Source organism: Convolutriloba macropyga, chromosome 10, assembly GCF_964194025.1.
Source record: "Convolutriloba macropyga chromosome 10, txConMacr16.3, whole genome shotgun sequence".
NCBI classification, from domain to species: Eukaryota; Metazoa; Xenacoelomorpha; order Acoela; family Convolutidae; genus Convolutriloba; species Convolutriloba macropyga.
This window is the reverse complement of record NC_134477.1, coordinates 59,865,473-59,880,995: the sequence shown is the minus strand read 5'-3', so window position 1 is coordinate 59,880,995 and position 15,523 is coordinate 59,865,473. Positions and strand designations below refer to the sequence as shown.

The following is a 15,523-nucleotide window of genomic DNA, read 5'->3' as shown; positions in this document are numbered from 1 at the left end:
AATTATTTCAATTTAAATTGTGCGTTTCCTGTCTTTTCTTTTAGACAACGAGTTGTTAAAGTCACAAAATGGGCTAACTGGCGTGCTCAGTTTATGCCCTCAATTTGATTTTCATAAATGAGTAAAATTGACAAATGTCAACGGGGGGATAGTTTGTCAGCCGATATTAACCAGCTTACAAAATATCTTCAGAGACGAGAAAAAATTTAGACGTTTTTGCCTCGATTAATGACATACTTTATTGACTAATATTTTCCCGCCTGAAATAATCATCATTTTTTAAGTTCGCCGGACAAAAATGGTCACTGAAAAAATGCATAAAATGTCAAACCAAACCTCAACAATTGCTATACACATCGCTTGTGATCACTTAAAGACGTCAATGGCTCTAAAGATTTGAACTTTACTTAGTTTTTGTTCATACTAGTTAACTTATCATCTCAAATACCAAACTGATATAAAATTTTAACGCACATTTTACGAGTAATTATTCTTTGAAACGTCTTTTAATATCAACTAATGATTGTCTCACTGTACATTCGGTTTGTACACAGTCCCCACAATTCGCAAGTGGGCAAAATTTAGTCAATTTGATTGTTCTTTGCCCAAATTGGATTTTATGCAAAGCCGCTGGAGAAATAGTCGCACTTTTTCGTTTCGCAGCCGGGGTTTTGGCCTTACCGGCCGCTCGACCTCGTGCCGCTGGTTGCTTTCTGGCTTTTGATACGGATTTGGCATTTCTGGCTGCCGTTGTTGGGATAACACTTTTTTGTCTGGGGGCTTTGTCTTTAGCAGCCTGTCGACCTCTGGGTTTTACTTCTTCAAATTTTGGGGCTGCTTTGTCTTTAACAGCGGGTGATTTGCTCTTAGGTTTTGCCTGTTTTTGTGGTTTTGCTGCCGCTGGCAATGTAGTCACTGTTTTACGCTTCAAAGCAGATTTTGCAGCTTTATTGTCAGTTCGTCCTCTCAATTTTTCCTCACTTTGATCAGCGGGTTTCTCTTTTTGTTCAGGTACGTCATCAATTATTTCGTCATTTTTCTCATCTTTGGGTTTTTCAGTTTCCCTGTTCCGTTTTTTGTCTTTCGGTGACTTCGAATTATCATTCAGATCTTCGGACCGCTGCTGTAACATTCGGAACTGTCTGAGTTCCAATTCGCGCTGAGAAAAGCCATCATCAAGTTGGCCTGGCTTTTTGTTGCCAGCGACTCGGTTCTTGTCCCTCGGCGACTTCGAATCTTCGCGACGCTGCTGTAACATACGAAATTGTCTGAGTTCCAACTCGCGCTGAGAAAAGCCATCATCAAGTTTGCCTGGCTTTTTGTTGCCAGCGACTCGGTTCTTGTCCCTCGGCGACTTCGAATCTTCGCGACGCTGCTGTAACATACGAAATTGTCTGAGTTCCAACTCGCGCTGAGAAAAACCATCATCAAGTTGGCCTGGCTTTTTGTTGCCAGCGACTCGGTTCTTGTCCCTCGGCGACTTCGAATCTTCGCGACGCTGCTGTAACATACGAAATTGTCTGAGTTCCAACTCGCGCTGAGAAAAGCCATCATCAAGTTGGCCTGGCTTTTTGTTGCCAGCGACTCGGTTCTTGTCCCTCGGCGACTTCGAATCTTCGCGACGCTGCTGTAACATACGAAATTGTCTGAGTTCCAACTCGCGCTGAGAAAAACCATCATCAAGTTGGCCTGGCTTTTTGTTGCCAGCGACTCGGTTCTTGTCCCTCGGTGACTTCGAATCTTCGCGACGCTGCTGTAACATACGAAATTGTCTGAGTTCCAACTCGCGCTGAGAAAAGCCATCATCAGGTTTACCTGGCTTTTTGGTGTCAGCGAATCGGTCTTTGTCTCTCGGGGACTTCGACTTATAGTTTTCATCTTCGTGTTGCTGCTGTAACATAAGAAATTGTCTGATTTCCGTTTCCCACTCGTCATCATCAGAATTTCCAGGTTTTTTGGTGTCAGCGAATCGGTTCTTGTCTCTCGGGGACTTCGACTTATAGTTCTCATCTTCGTGTTGCTGCTGTAACATAAGAAATTGTCTGATTTCCGTTTCCCACTCGTCATCATCAGAATTTCCAGGTTTTTTGGTGTCAGCGAATCGGTTCTTGTCCCTCGGGGACTTCGACTTATAGTTCTCATCTTCGTGTTGCTGCTGTAACATAAGAAATTGTCTGATTTCCGTTTCCCACTCGTCATCATCAGAATTTCCAGGTTTTTTGGTGTCAGCGACTCGGTTCTTGTCTCTCGGGGACTTCGACTTATAGTTCTCATCTTCGTGTTGCTGCTGTAACATAAGAAATTGTCTGAGTTCCGTTTCCCACTCGTCATCATCAGAATTTTCAGGTTTTTTGGTGTCAGCGACTCGGTTCTTGTCCCTCGGCGACTTTGAATCTTCGCGACGCTGCAGTAACGTTCGGAACTGTCTGAGTTCCGTTTCACGCTGAGAAAAGTCATCGTCAGGTTTGCCTGGCTTTTTGGTGTCAGCGACTCGGTTTTTGTCTCTCGGGGACTTCGACTTATAGTTCGCATCTTTGTGTCGCTGCTGTAACATATGAAATTGTCTGAGTTCCGTTTCCCACTCGTCATCGTCGGAATTTTCTAACTTTTTCGTTTTTGCACCTTGCTTTTCGTCGTTAGGCATTTTCGATTGCAGGCTGTCATCTTCGCGCGGTTGTTGTAACAAACGAGACTGCCTGAGCTCCATTTCGTGCGTGGAAAAATCTTCATCCGAATTGTCTGTCTTTTTGGTGTCAGCGACTCGGTTTTTGTTACTCGTTGACCTTGACTTAAAATTGGGGTGTTCGAATCTCTGTTGTAACATGCGAAATTGTTGAATTGCATTTTCTCTTTCGTTGTCTGAAACTTCTGGTTCCTCTTTTTTATTTCCAGACTTTTCCCTCAGTTCTCGCATCAATTGAAAGTTTAGGATTTCATGCGCCTTTTTATCGTCTTCGTTGTTATCCGTTTCTTCAGGATTCAGGTGGTCATTAAAACAATCTTCACGGTTCTTTTGCAGTAACCGAAACATTCGAATTTCGTGTTCTCGGTCGTTGTCAATTTCGGACAAATGACCATCCGACGATTGTTGATATTCATCACGAAGCAAATTGGCCGAACCATCATTTTCTTGTGAACGGGTTCCAGATTGTGTAGTAGGAATCGCCCGTTCGCCAGCTGTCGCATCGCTTGGGATAATTCTTCCACTGGGTAAGTTTTGACGTTTATTATGAATCATTTGCTCGGTCGAAGTCATATCATCAAATCCAACTCCTTTCGGGGCTTCTATCGAGCTCTTTCGTCGCGGTCGCGAAAGCCCAGCTTTGTCAAACTGTTCGAGAACTGTAGGCCTGCTTGACGCGCAATCAAACGGGCCGGTATTTGGCCCATTTTTAGTTGACATTTTTTTGTCGTTGACCTTTTGATCTTGCGACTGCTGACTTGAAGATGAAGTACCCTGATCTTGACTTACTTCGCCTCTTCCCAGAATTCTTGTTTTGTTGACATAATCCGGACTTTTGTCCTTTTCGGCATCGTTAGAGTCAATTTTGATCGGTTCTGAAGAATTACTGTGACCTTTTTTAACTTCTTTGTTAAATTCGCTGATGTCTTTAGGCTTTAAAATCTTAGTTTTGTTCACGTAATCATGTTGTTTCTCGGCCGGCTGAACAAAATTAGGCCTTTTTGAACTATTTAAAGTTTGTTCATATGTTCTATTCGTCGGTCTGTTTATAGAACTAACAATTGGTTCGGAATCTTTGCATTGTTTACTTTGTGTATTTTGCGCAACGTAATTTTTCTCATCCGAAAATGTAAACTCCTCCGGGTTATTTGTGCCATTGTCCAAATTTCGTTGTGCATTTTGGCTATTTTGTCCAGGGTTTTGGGTTGTTGATGGCATCGATGCAGTTCGAGGTGGAATATATTTATGAAAATTTCTGTTCGGGAAATTGCTTCCACTTTCGCTCGAAGCATCATTTGGAGCATCGCGACTAGATGGTCCCCGGAAATCGTGTATACCTGATTTTGCTTCCGGAGGGGAACGAATTGAATTCTGATCCGTATAACCGGAGAGGCTCCGGTTGAGAAAAGTTGGATTTGGAGCAAACCGAACCGTATTTTGGTTATTTTGCCGAGTAGTTGAAGTAGGTATTCCGTCGTAGAATTTTTCGTCTGAAAATGTAAACTCTTCAGGTCTATTATGAAAATTTTCAAAATTTTTTTGTGTATTCTTCTGACCAGATTGTTCTGTGCATGTTCCATGATAATGTTTTTCATCACTAAATGAAAACTCTTTAAGTCTAGCTCCAGTATTGTCCAATTTGATTCGGGTATTTTGAGTATTTTGATTAGTTGAGGATGGAGGTAAAGCATGGCAAAATTTCTCACCAGAAGGTACAAAGTCATGCAATATAGTTCCATCATTGTTCAAACTCTGTGATTTTTGAGCTCTTTTTCCGTCGTTATTGTCCTCTCTCGAACTGTAGGGCGGGGGTGGGTATCCAGGTGGACTTGACATCGAAGAAAAAATTTGATCTCTTGCAAATGGAGTACTGGTAGCAGGTCCCGAACTAATAGAGTGTCGCCTTCTGTTTGAGTTGACAGGACTTCGACTTGTTGATGACGTTGAAAAGTTTTGAGGCGGGATGTATTTGTGAAAGTTTCTCCTGTTCGGGGAAACGCTTCCATCTGCATTTGGTGAAGCATCTCTTAGAACATCTCGACTAGATGATTCCTGGAAGTCCTGAATAACTGACGTTGCTTTCGGGGGGTAAGGAATCGAATTTTGATCAGAATTTCCAGACATGCTCTGGTTGAAAAATGTCGGATTTGGAGCAAAACTAACTGTGTTTTGAATACGATTAAGGTTTCTAGAATTGATGTTATCTGGAATAATCAACTGTTCTTGGACCTCTTTTGAAGAGGAGCAGCCTCGACCGGCACTGTTGTTAAAACCGTGTGAAACTTGTGGTGGACTGGCATTTTGACTGGTTGAGGAACTGTTGAAAAATCTGTGAGTTCCTCTGGGAGTTGATGACGAAAAATTTTGACTCGGTGTATCTTGGCTTCTCGAAAAAGATCCCTCAGATTGAGATGCAAATGGAGCTCTCTGATTGGCTGAACAATGGCCCATAAAATTACTTGCGAATGGAGTTCTCTGATTGGATAAAGAAGGCTCCGCCGTTTGAGATGCAAATGGAGCTCTCTGATTGGTTAAAGAAGGCCCCACAGTTTGAGATGCGAATGGAGCTCTCTGATTGGCTAAAGAAGGCCCCACAGTTTGAGATGCGAATGGAGCTCTCTGATTGGCTAAAGAAGGTCCCATAAGTTGAGGTGCGAACGGACTACTCTGATTGGCTGAAGGTGTCGCAGTTTGATTGATCAATCTTTCGTCCAATTGAGATCCAAGAACTGTTTGATCTTGCCAAGCCCTATTTGGAGCGTGGGCCTGAGTCATTCGAGGTTGGTTCGGGTTCCACATAAAAGCGGGTCTTGTTGATTGCAAACCAGGTGTCAGTTTCCGAGGACCTACAGCTTGATTAGGCGGATTTCCGGGGCTGGGCGTCCTCTTCAAACTATGGCGAGGTTCTATGACATCCGATGCCTCATAGGAACCATGACCGAAATTTCTATGTTGTCTAATGTCGGGTACAATTAACGGTTCGGACACAGTTCTAGTTGAAATGTCACTTTCGTCTTCTACGAACGCACTAAGTTGAGGAACAATAAACGGCTCGCCCGTTGATTGACTGTCACTGGTCGTATCTTCTGAAGAGTCTAGGTGTGGTACTATGAACGGTTCTTGTTGATTGCTTGGAACCCGATTCAATGTTGCAACTTCTGGAATCGTACCCAGATGCGTTCTCCCTGGTGACGCAAGTCGAGGTGTAATGATAGGGTCAACATTTGGCGGTTGAGGAGCTCTGCCGACGTCTTGACTGTAATCTGGAGTTTCAGTTGGCATGGCCGCCATTGGGGGCTGAGTGGGTATCCCTGACACCCTAAACGATTGCGTTGATGGTGCTGGTGTTGTAGAATAAACCGGCGGTGTTGGCATTTCAAAAGGCTTGCCTTTTGTTGCAAAATCGGTACCCAACCCAGGTTGAGGTTTTTCCGGAACGTTTGCTGCACTAGGTGTAGGCTTTTCAAAGAAGGGCACACTGGGCTTTGTAAAATCGGTTTTGGGCAAACCAGGCTGCAATTTTGTGGGCAATTTTTTAGGGCTGGATGGAGGCTTTTGACGCTCCGTTGGTAGTTTTTTGGGCGATAAAGGCGCGGGTTTAATCTTAGCTGGTTCGGTTGGCTCTGTTATTTTAATCGCAGGAGGCTTCGAGGTCTCTGGTACTGTTATTGGTGCTGGCGTCGGAGTTTGGGGTATATTCGCTTGAACTGATTCTGTTGGCTCGGATATTTTGATTACCGGAGGTTTCGGAGGCTCGGATATTTTAATTGGCTGAGCTTTCGGAGGTTCGGATATTTTAATTGGCTGAGCTTTCGGAGGTTCCGATATTTTGATTGGCGGATCTTTCGGAGGTTCGGATGTTTTAATTGGTGGAGGTTCTGCAGGTTCTGGTACATTTGCTGGATCTGGTTGGGGAGGTTCTGATATTCTAATTTGTGGATGTTGAGATCCGGAAGGTACAGGTACGTCTACCGGATCTTGTTTTGGAACGTCGGGTACTTGAATCGTAGGTGGTTCTGTAGGAGTCACTGGAACTTCAGCGGGTGCCGGTTGCGTATCACTAACCGAACTTTCTGTTCCTTCATCTTCGGTTTGACTTATGCTTTTAACTCTCCATTCACGTTGCTGGACGGTAGTTTCGTCAACCAGAATTTTCTCGTTAGGATTTGGGCTCCTTTTGACGTACCTATGATGGGTTACCTTTGGCGGGAATTTTTGGCTAGCTATTTGGGTAATACTCGAAGCTCCACTAGTTGAGCCAGATGATGAGGTTGAAGAACTTAGTCCCAGATGGTCACTAACTCCCGATGACGAGGGGTAAAGGTCAGAGCTGGGCAGACCCCTCGACCTTGCAATCGATCGGTGCCCAGCTTTGTTCGAGGATTGTTCGTCATTCCTAACCGGAGCATTGTCACTCGGGCTCTCAGTCAGAAATACGTCGTCTAAACCCGCATCCGTATCGCTTGGATCTGTGGTTGATCGTTGAATTTCATTCGCGGACGAAACAGAATAAGGATAAAAATCGCTACTATTTGCACTCAATCGATTCCTGCGTTCGGCATCTGAAACCTCTCCGCGTGTAGATTTGAATGAAGAGCTGCTTTTTTGTGATTGTCTAGTTGACGCATAATTATTTGAACTCACAGAACCGAATCTTGAGCCGTCAGACCTGACTACAGATGCACTTTTCGCAGTTTCATAACCAGAACCATTGTCAATATTTTCTTCAGCTGATGCGTAGGCGTTTGACGACGCTGTTGAATATCTTTCCCTCCGTGAAGTTGGCTGGTCAGCTCGCAATGATGGAACATCATCATCAATTGGGCCGGAGACAGAGTCCAGAGGTCGAGAGTGCACCTTTGATTGCCTGTCTTCCGATAATAACGGAGCTCTGAAACCTGATCCAGCCGTTGCAACTCCAGTCGGCGTCAGGGAATCTTGAGCTTGAGGTATGTTTCGATCACGAGCAGTATTACCCGCAACGTCTGTTCCTGGAACTGATTGGTCAGAATGTTGGCTTTCAGTACCAGAGTGATATGACGACGATGTAATAGAATGGTATGCTGCTGTAGAGGCGGAGTCATATGGTGCTGAAGAAACGGAATGATATGCTTCCGCTGAACCCAAATCCGCCATTCCACCCTCAGCATTTTGCACTTCCGCCTTCTGGTTTGGCTTTCTGGAACGTTTGCGTTGCGGTTTTGGCTTCTGAACGACTTCTTGATTACTTGACGACGTTGAACTGAGAGGTTGAGTCTGTCTTCTTCGGGGCGGAACATTCCTATTTGACCTGAGATTTCCAGAAATGTCAACAGTTTGATTTGTTCCTTGTTGGTTTTCCCCAGTCGCTTGTTGTTGATTATTGTCTTCATTCAAAACGGGTGAAGGTATTTGGTAGTGGTCATCTCTGTGGAACTCGTTTCTGGATCTGGACGCAGACTTTTTCCTCTCGCGGTTCAGATTTCGCATACGTTCCCACACCTCGCGATCTTCTACCGGGATTTCGGCTGTCAACTTTCTGCGTTTTCCGCTCAGCGATCGATCTGTTCCCAATGGTGTCACAGGAACGCTTGTGTCGGCTGGTACAAAAAAAAGAGAAAAACTGCTAAAACAGCCTCGAAATGTCCAGATGACTGGAAAATGACATACTTCGTGAAATGCGACAAAAATTTGTCAGAGCTTAATTTTTTCAGCGCAAAGACAAAAACGTAAATGCATTTAATTAATTTTCAGTGATTTCAACTACACATAGTTTGTATTATAATTTTAAAAAACTGTCTTTATATTCTGAGCACAAAAGTCAAATTTTTGTTAAGGTAAATTGTGTTCAAAAAATCATATCATATCAATGACATAAAATTGAAAAATCACACAAATGAATGAATTAAAAACTCAATCACCAAAGGCGGGCAACCAGAGTTGGAAAAAGTTGTCGGGCGAATCGCTTTCAAACGACTGGCAAGTGGTCCGCTTCGTTAGTATAGCCAGCTGGGGCTTAGGGATTCTAGAATTAGGGAGGGGGTAATAGGAGTGTGTGTTATGGGGGCAAGAATTGGGGGGGGGGGGGTTGGGGTGAGTGGGTTGGTGTCAAGTGATAGAGGGTAGCGTTGCGAAGGCTAGATGAGAGGGGGATTCAAATCGACAGCTGGAGGAGAGTGGACAATGGGAGTGTTGATAGGAGGTGGGGGGGGTAATTGGGGCGCGAGGGCTGATGACTGGGTGGGGGGGGGAGTAGGTGACTCAGGGGTCAAACTTTTAAAATAAAAACCGCCCTTCACACCATGAAATTGTCTCCGCAAAACAGTTCTGGTGAGTGGCTTTCCTAGAGAATAGAAAGGCTTAGGGCTCTAAGAGAACTTAACGCCCTCCGAGCACTGCCTGTTTTGTCTCAATGAAAAGTCAAATGGGCCAGACGAAAAATTTCTCATGCAAACAATTTCATAAAAAATGACCACAGGACAAATATAATTGATACTAACTTCGTTTGAGATTATTTAATAAATAAATACAGCAATTAAATAAACAGTTTTAGCGAACTCACAGCTGCTGTAGTGTACACAAAAAAAGCCGAAAAACAACCAGAAAATGCGGCCAACTAAATGTTAGAACAAAGAAAAAACGAAGAAAAAAAGCCAAAAAACAACCAGAAAATGCGGCCAACTAAATGTTAGAACAAAGTTAGCACTTATTACGAAAAAATATCAACCTAACTTACAGAAGATTTTGAAAAACTACAAAAAAAATTTGTGAAACTTGAATCATGTTTCCTCATAAAAAACTATTTGGATTTCAAAAAAAAAATAAATCAAAATTTTATGCAAATACATTATCAGAAAATTGCTTTTAACAAGTCATATACTTCTTTATTTGATTGCAAACATGTAAGTTTGAAAAATATAGCCAATTGTTTTGAAAAATTGCGAGCTGGCTAATAATTTATACGTAAATTATTGGTCAAAAAAGTTTCTCAAACTTAAAAAATTTCTGAAAAATTGTGTTCTGTTATACTTATAATGGCTAATCATAAATACTTTGACAAGCAAAACAATTCAGACTTGCAAAAACGGCTACGGTCGATAAATAATACGCCATGATCTGTCCACCTAGTTATAAACAATTACTTAAAAAAACAGTTACTCGATGCGACACTTAAAAGTTCTCTACTTAGAAAAAACTTTCTTAAGGCTGGTCCAAAATATTTTCACAAGGCTAGTAACTGATTTTTTAAGTAACTGTGTATGCTTTCATAATGCAGCCTCAATTTTTTTGATAGAAAATCTATAATCCTCAGCGATTCTTAGAATCTTTTTGGATATCGTTAACAGCTTCAGCTACCGCTTCACGCAATTCATTTTTGTCAAAGTTATGTAGAGCTAGCTACAAAATAGATAAAAAGAACTCTCAACCCAATAAAGATCAAATTACGTTATCATCTTTGATTTCATGTTTCACAGTTTTAAAACTATTGACTGTTTGCAAAATTCTGCCTTTTACCCCAGGCTCTTTTTCTTAAATATGGGTTTTTCTTGTCTCCAAATACAGTATAAATAACATAATTACTGCGTAAGGCGTGCAAAAAAACGCGCGTTAACACAATTTGAAGTTAGTTGGCAGTTTTTGTGAGACGAATATACGAAAACTTATACATGATGTGAGTATTTGAAGCATGTTCAAAGTTTCAAGAGATCAATCTTGCTCTGCTGAGCAACTGTTGTTTAAAATCACTTTGAACAGAATGAGAAATGAAACTAGCCGAGGGAAGTGAAAAAGATTTTGCGCAAAATGTTGCACACGCTGTGAACTATTTGAAGCATGTTCAAAGTTCTGTGAGCTATTTGAAGCATGTTCAAAGTTTCAAGAGATCAATCTTGCTCTGCTGAGCAACTGTTGTTTAAAATCACTTTGAACAGAATGAGAAATGAAACTAGCCGAGGGAAGTGAAAAACATTTTGCGCAAAATGTTGCACACGCTGTGAACTAAGGTAACCTAAAACGACTTTTAATTGAACTAAGTAAAAGAACTTAGCAGCACAAGTTCTGGCCTACAATTAAAAGAATTTTTGGACTACAAACAAACAAAATAGACCTAGAATGGTAGAATGGAGTATGGATGGATTATGAAAACCATTTAGATAAAAATCCGCTGAAAATGCCGAAAACAGTAAAAATGTGAACAAAATGCCACTAGCCAGAACGAGAATTTTTGTTCAAACACAGTTTTCTTAATCCACAATAAAATTACAGTGATAAAATTTCTGCCCGCAAAACCTCTTGATTTTTCGCTCCACTTTCGGCGTGACCAAATTACATTAATATAACTTGGAAAATCATAAACATTTGTCAACATACTAAAAAAATTACGCCCCAACACAATTCAAATTGTTGAATTGTAAAAAAGGAGTACGCCTAAAGATTAACAACTAATTTAAAATTCGTAAACCAAATGCATCTTGAAAATGTTGCAAACATCATTGTAACATGTTTTGATTAAAAAAATTGGTCAAATATCGCGATGTTTTCATGCTACGAATCTTTCCAAGAAATATAACATACCAATATTGTCAAGATATTTTGAATTCGTCTCCTTTTGTAAAAAAAAATAGGGCTTTCGCAATATAGCCTCTCCCCAACAAAAATATAGCCCCCCATTATTGTATAATTACCATGATTGGGAGGGGCTATACATTATATGACCACTAAGACGGAGGGGGGGGGAGCAATAATTTGAAAGACCAAAAAGTTTAACTGGGATGAGCAATCCTTTTCACACCTGGAAATTTTTTCATACCTGGAGTCATATCTGGACGTGCCGAATCTGGAGTACCACTGATTGACTGAGCTGCCGGTGTATCGACAGGAATTCCTTGTCCAGCATATCCAGACGCACCAGCAGGTACTGGAGTTGGAACTGCATCCCTGTACACTTCAGATTTCCTGGACTTGGAACTTTTCTTCGACTGGGATTTTGTTTGTGGTACAGCGAGAGTTTCTTCGACTGTGTTATTTGGGAACTGTAATAGTTGGTTAGACGCTAAAATAAAGCAATGTTTTACTGCATATAAAGAGCTCATGGAGGAATATTAAACAGCAGTAGGTTTAACTAACATGAAAAATTTGAGGTTATTCAACAGGGAATAAATTGACAAAGTTAACCTCATGGGAAAAATTGAGATTTAACCTGCAAGGAAAAATTGAAAAGCTACAACTTAAGCGACAAGAGCAATTGAGAAAGTTAACCTACTGGGAAAAACGAGAAAGTTTCCCTCCAAGAAAAATTGCGAAGTTTATTCGACAAGAAAAATTGTGAGAATTAGTCTAAAATGAAAAATGGAACAATTAAACATAAACCCACCAACGTCGGATGAGTTGCCCCGCCATCTTGAAGTTAAGCGGGGGCAATTTAACTTAGAGGGAGTCGGGCTTAGATAATAATAATAATAATAATAATAATAATAATAATAATAATAATAATAATAATAATAATAATAATAATAATAATAATAATAATAATAATAATAATAATAATAATAATAATAATAATAATAATAATAATAATAATAATAATAATAATAATAATAATAATAATAATAATAATAATAATAATAATAATAATAATAATAATAATAATAATAATAATAATAATAATAATAATAATAATAATAATAATAATAATAATAATAATAATAATAATAATAATAATAATAATAATAATAATAATAATAATAATAATAATAATAATAATAATAATAATAATAATAATAATAATAATAATAATAATAATAATAATAATAATAATAATAATAATAATAATAATAATAATAATAATAATAATAATAATAATAATAATAATAATAATAATAATAATAATAATAATAATAATAATAATTAATTTTGGTTCCTGCGTAATCGCAGCGGAACAGCATTAGGCCTACAGTAGTATTCCCCACATTTCAGACTGTTCTTTTTATGAGCAGAATGGCTCTTTTTGGTGACTTTGGCCACTTTTTTTGCGTCTGAAACTTTCACGTGGTACCATCATTGAAGCCAACATTGGTCAGGCTATGGTCAACCTGAAGCTATGGTTAAGTAAGAGCTCATCCTCACACAGACAGCTTCACGGAAGCAGGGGATTGGAATCTCAATCATTGGCATGTGAATCACACACTTTACCTCTCGGCTATCACGCCAGATGACTCATTTCCAGGTTGGGCCTCTGATATCTTCACCACTCAGCTCCAAGGCCTTTGCATCCCTTTAGCTCACGATCGCTTTTATCAACAAACTTTTTTTCAGAATGAGAGCAACTTAATTCACTCAAAGATGAATAACTAAAATGTGAAAAAGTCACTCAAGAAGTCACACAATGTTCTAGAACAAAAACGCAAAAACTTTCAAGCGCAACGTTTTGCATAAAAAAGACCAACGCGTTTACAATAATTGCTCAAAAAACTCAATTGCTCAGAGAACAATTAATCAACTCGGAAAAAAGAGAAAGTAAACCTAAAAGGAAAGATTGATAAACTTAACCGACCGCCTCATTCTGATTGGTCAAAATATCATGCATGGTTCAACTGCTGGCTTGTTTTCTCATTTTCGTTTGAAATTAAATTTGGCTCCATGGCAAACAGATCATCGCCAAATTGTTATGGCAAATTGTCATTGCAACTATTTACATTTTGGATTTCAAACAATACTCAAGTTACAAAACTCTTGACAACTTGTGCAAAAAATTGTGTAAATTTCATTCTTATATATAGCCGGCAGGACGATGGTTGCAAAATAAACCGCTGAGAAAAAATAATCAGGACCATTGGAAAAACTGCTGTTGAAAGTATGAGAAAATATGATTACAAATTAACCCTATTTTTAAAATAAATTTCAAGTACTGATTTTATTCAAGTACTACAGCCTTGTAATTATCAAGCGTGAGCGACCTCTACTCAATTCAGTTTTTACATTCAGAATTCAGATTTTTTAGTGACTGCAGAAGTCATTTTATGGAGTGTGCCTTCGGACTACTAGGCGAGTAATCAAATGGTTGTAACAACGAACGATGGGGAAGACGGCAGTAGGAGAAGTCCTGAAAGACAATCAAAGGAAACCAAAAACCTAAAATTTTTACCATCAACCTTTTTACAAACACTAACCTCTGATTATAAAAAGAGCACATGACACCACAAACACAAAACCTAATCAGAGCCGCTAAAAATCTTTTTCAAATGAAAAAAAAAATTTCCTATTACCCAAGAGATGGAATTCATTCAAATACGGACTCATACACCGAAAAAAAATTAGGGCGTTTTTTTAAAAAAAAACAGTAACGTTTAATTAAAATCAACTCATTATATAATTTTTTTGAAAACACGGTGTCTAATCCTAAAATATGATTAAAGTTAATTAAATTTGACTAAATCTTTAGCTAAAATTTGACTACACTAAATCGATTCATTTGTGTCTCATCAGAAAGCTAACAGAACTATTTTCTTAAGTCATAAAAAGCTTTAGCCATCCATTGAGGGATTCAAAAAATGCAACTGAGAACCTTTAGAAAACGTGTATTGCATTTAGTATTATTCGCCAACAATTGTGAGCGCCAACAGTGAAAACAGAAATCAAAGTACCGCGCGTGAAATTACCTCTCAATAACCAAAAATTGTTCAAAACAACAACTTTTCATTCCTCTTTACAAAATTTACTCGCTTTTTCGATCTCTTCGTTACTCCAGAGTGATTTAAATCACTGCAATAATTGACTTTTTGTATCTTTCCGTTTGTGACGACCCAGTACATTATGCTCCTCAGTTACAAAGCACGTGCCATTACATAGTAAATCATTATGTATAATTATGGCACGTGCGTATGGGAGTGCAGATAATATGAACCCACTAAGCAGGGGATGGGTCACAGACGGAAAAGATCCGAGTTCTCATTGAAAAGAAAAGGTCGGAAAAAGTTAAAAACATATTAAACATAACCGACTAAACGTCGGAAGAATTGCTCTCGAACGACTGGAGGGAGATCCAAGATGAGACCAATAATAGCCCCACAATGGCTCCGGGGTTGTTGAACACTTAACAGTCACTAGCAAAAAGATTTAAGATAGCAAAAAACGTATCCGAATGAGTTTCTGGGTCAACATAAGTAGGGACTACCCTAGAAGATTCTGGTTGATTTTCTGAATGTTTCAAAGGTATGTTTAACCCTGTACCAGCAATTGAAGGCAGCTGTTGAACATATACTGGAGTTTGTTGTACTGAGTATGGGTGCATCGTTGCATGTGACATAGCGGTTGGTCCTTAGAGAAAACAAATAGAAACAATAATTCGATGGCTGAGAGCTAACTAACTAAATTTCTTAATTGATCGACGCCTTAAATGCTCTCAAAACAATAGCATCAACTAACTTTACGTAGTAAAAGTCAATTTTTGACTTAATTTTATTCGAACTTGTAATCCAAATTTCGACAAGAATTTTTACACCATCAATCCCCTACAATCGTACCTATGAAATTTAGACAGTGCCATAAAAATATGGTAACTTACCAGAAATCAAAATGTAAAGTTTAAGAACTCCATCTAAGTTTCTCAGGAAAAAGAAAGTTGTGTGTCTCAGGGTGAAATATTTGGATCTTTTCTTCTTGTGCCCCCCCCCCCCCTCCCCACCCCAGCTTAGTGGGCGCATATTATTTGCACCCCTCCCCCCCCCCAGACGCACGTGCCAAATTTTTACATAATGATTTACTATGTAATGGCACGTGCTCTGTAACTGGGGGACACATATCGGGGGGACACGTAACTGGGGGACACAAACGGAAAAGATCAGAAATATGTTTTCACGCTTT

At 39.5% G+C, this 15,523-nt stretch overlaps 1 protein-coding gene across 2 annotated transcripts in view; it reads right to left on the bottom strand.

The window, feature by feature from the left end:
* Positions 1–383: 383 nt before the first annotated feature.
* LOC142348240 (uncharacterized) overlaps positions 384–15,523 on the bottom strand; it is a 146,324-nt gene continuing 131,184 nt past the window's right edge. For both annotated transcript variants that reach the window (XM_075399529.1, XM_075399530.1), the window contains 2 exons: positions 11,472–11,714; positions 384–8,262 (listed from right to left, as the gene is read on the bottom strand). In XM_075399529.1, coding sequence (XP_075255644.1) covers positions 488–8,262; positions 11,472–11,714 — 8,018 coding nt within the window. In that variant the 3' untranslated portion in view covers positions 384–487. The remainder of the gene's footprint in view (positions 8,263–11,471; positions 11,715–15,523) is intronic.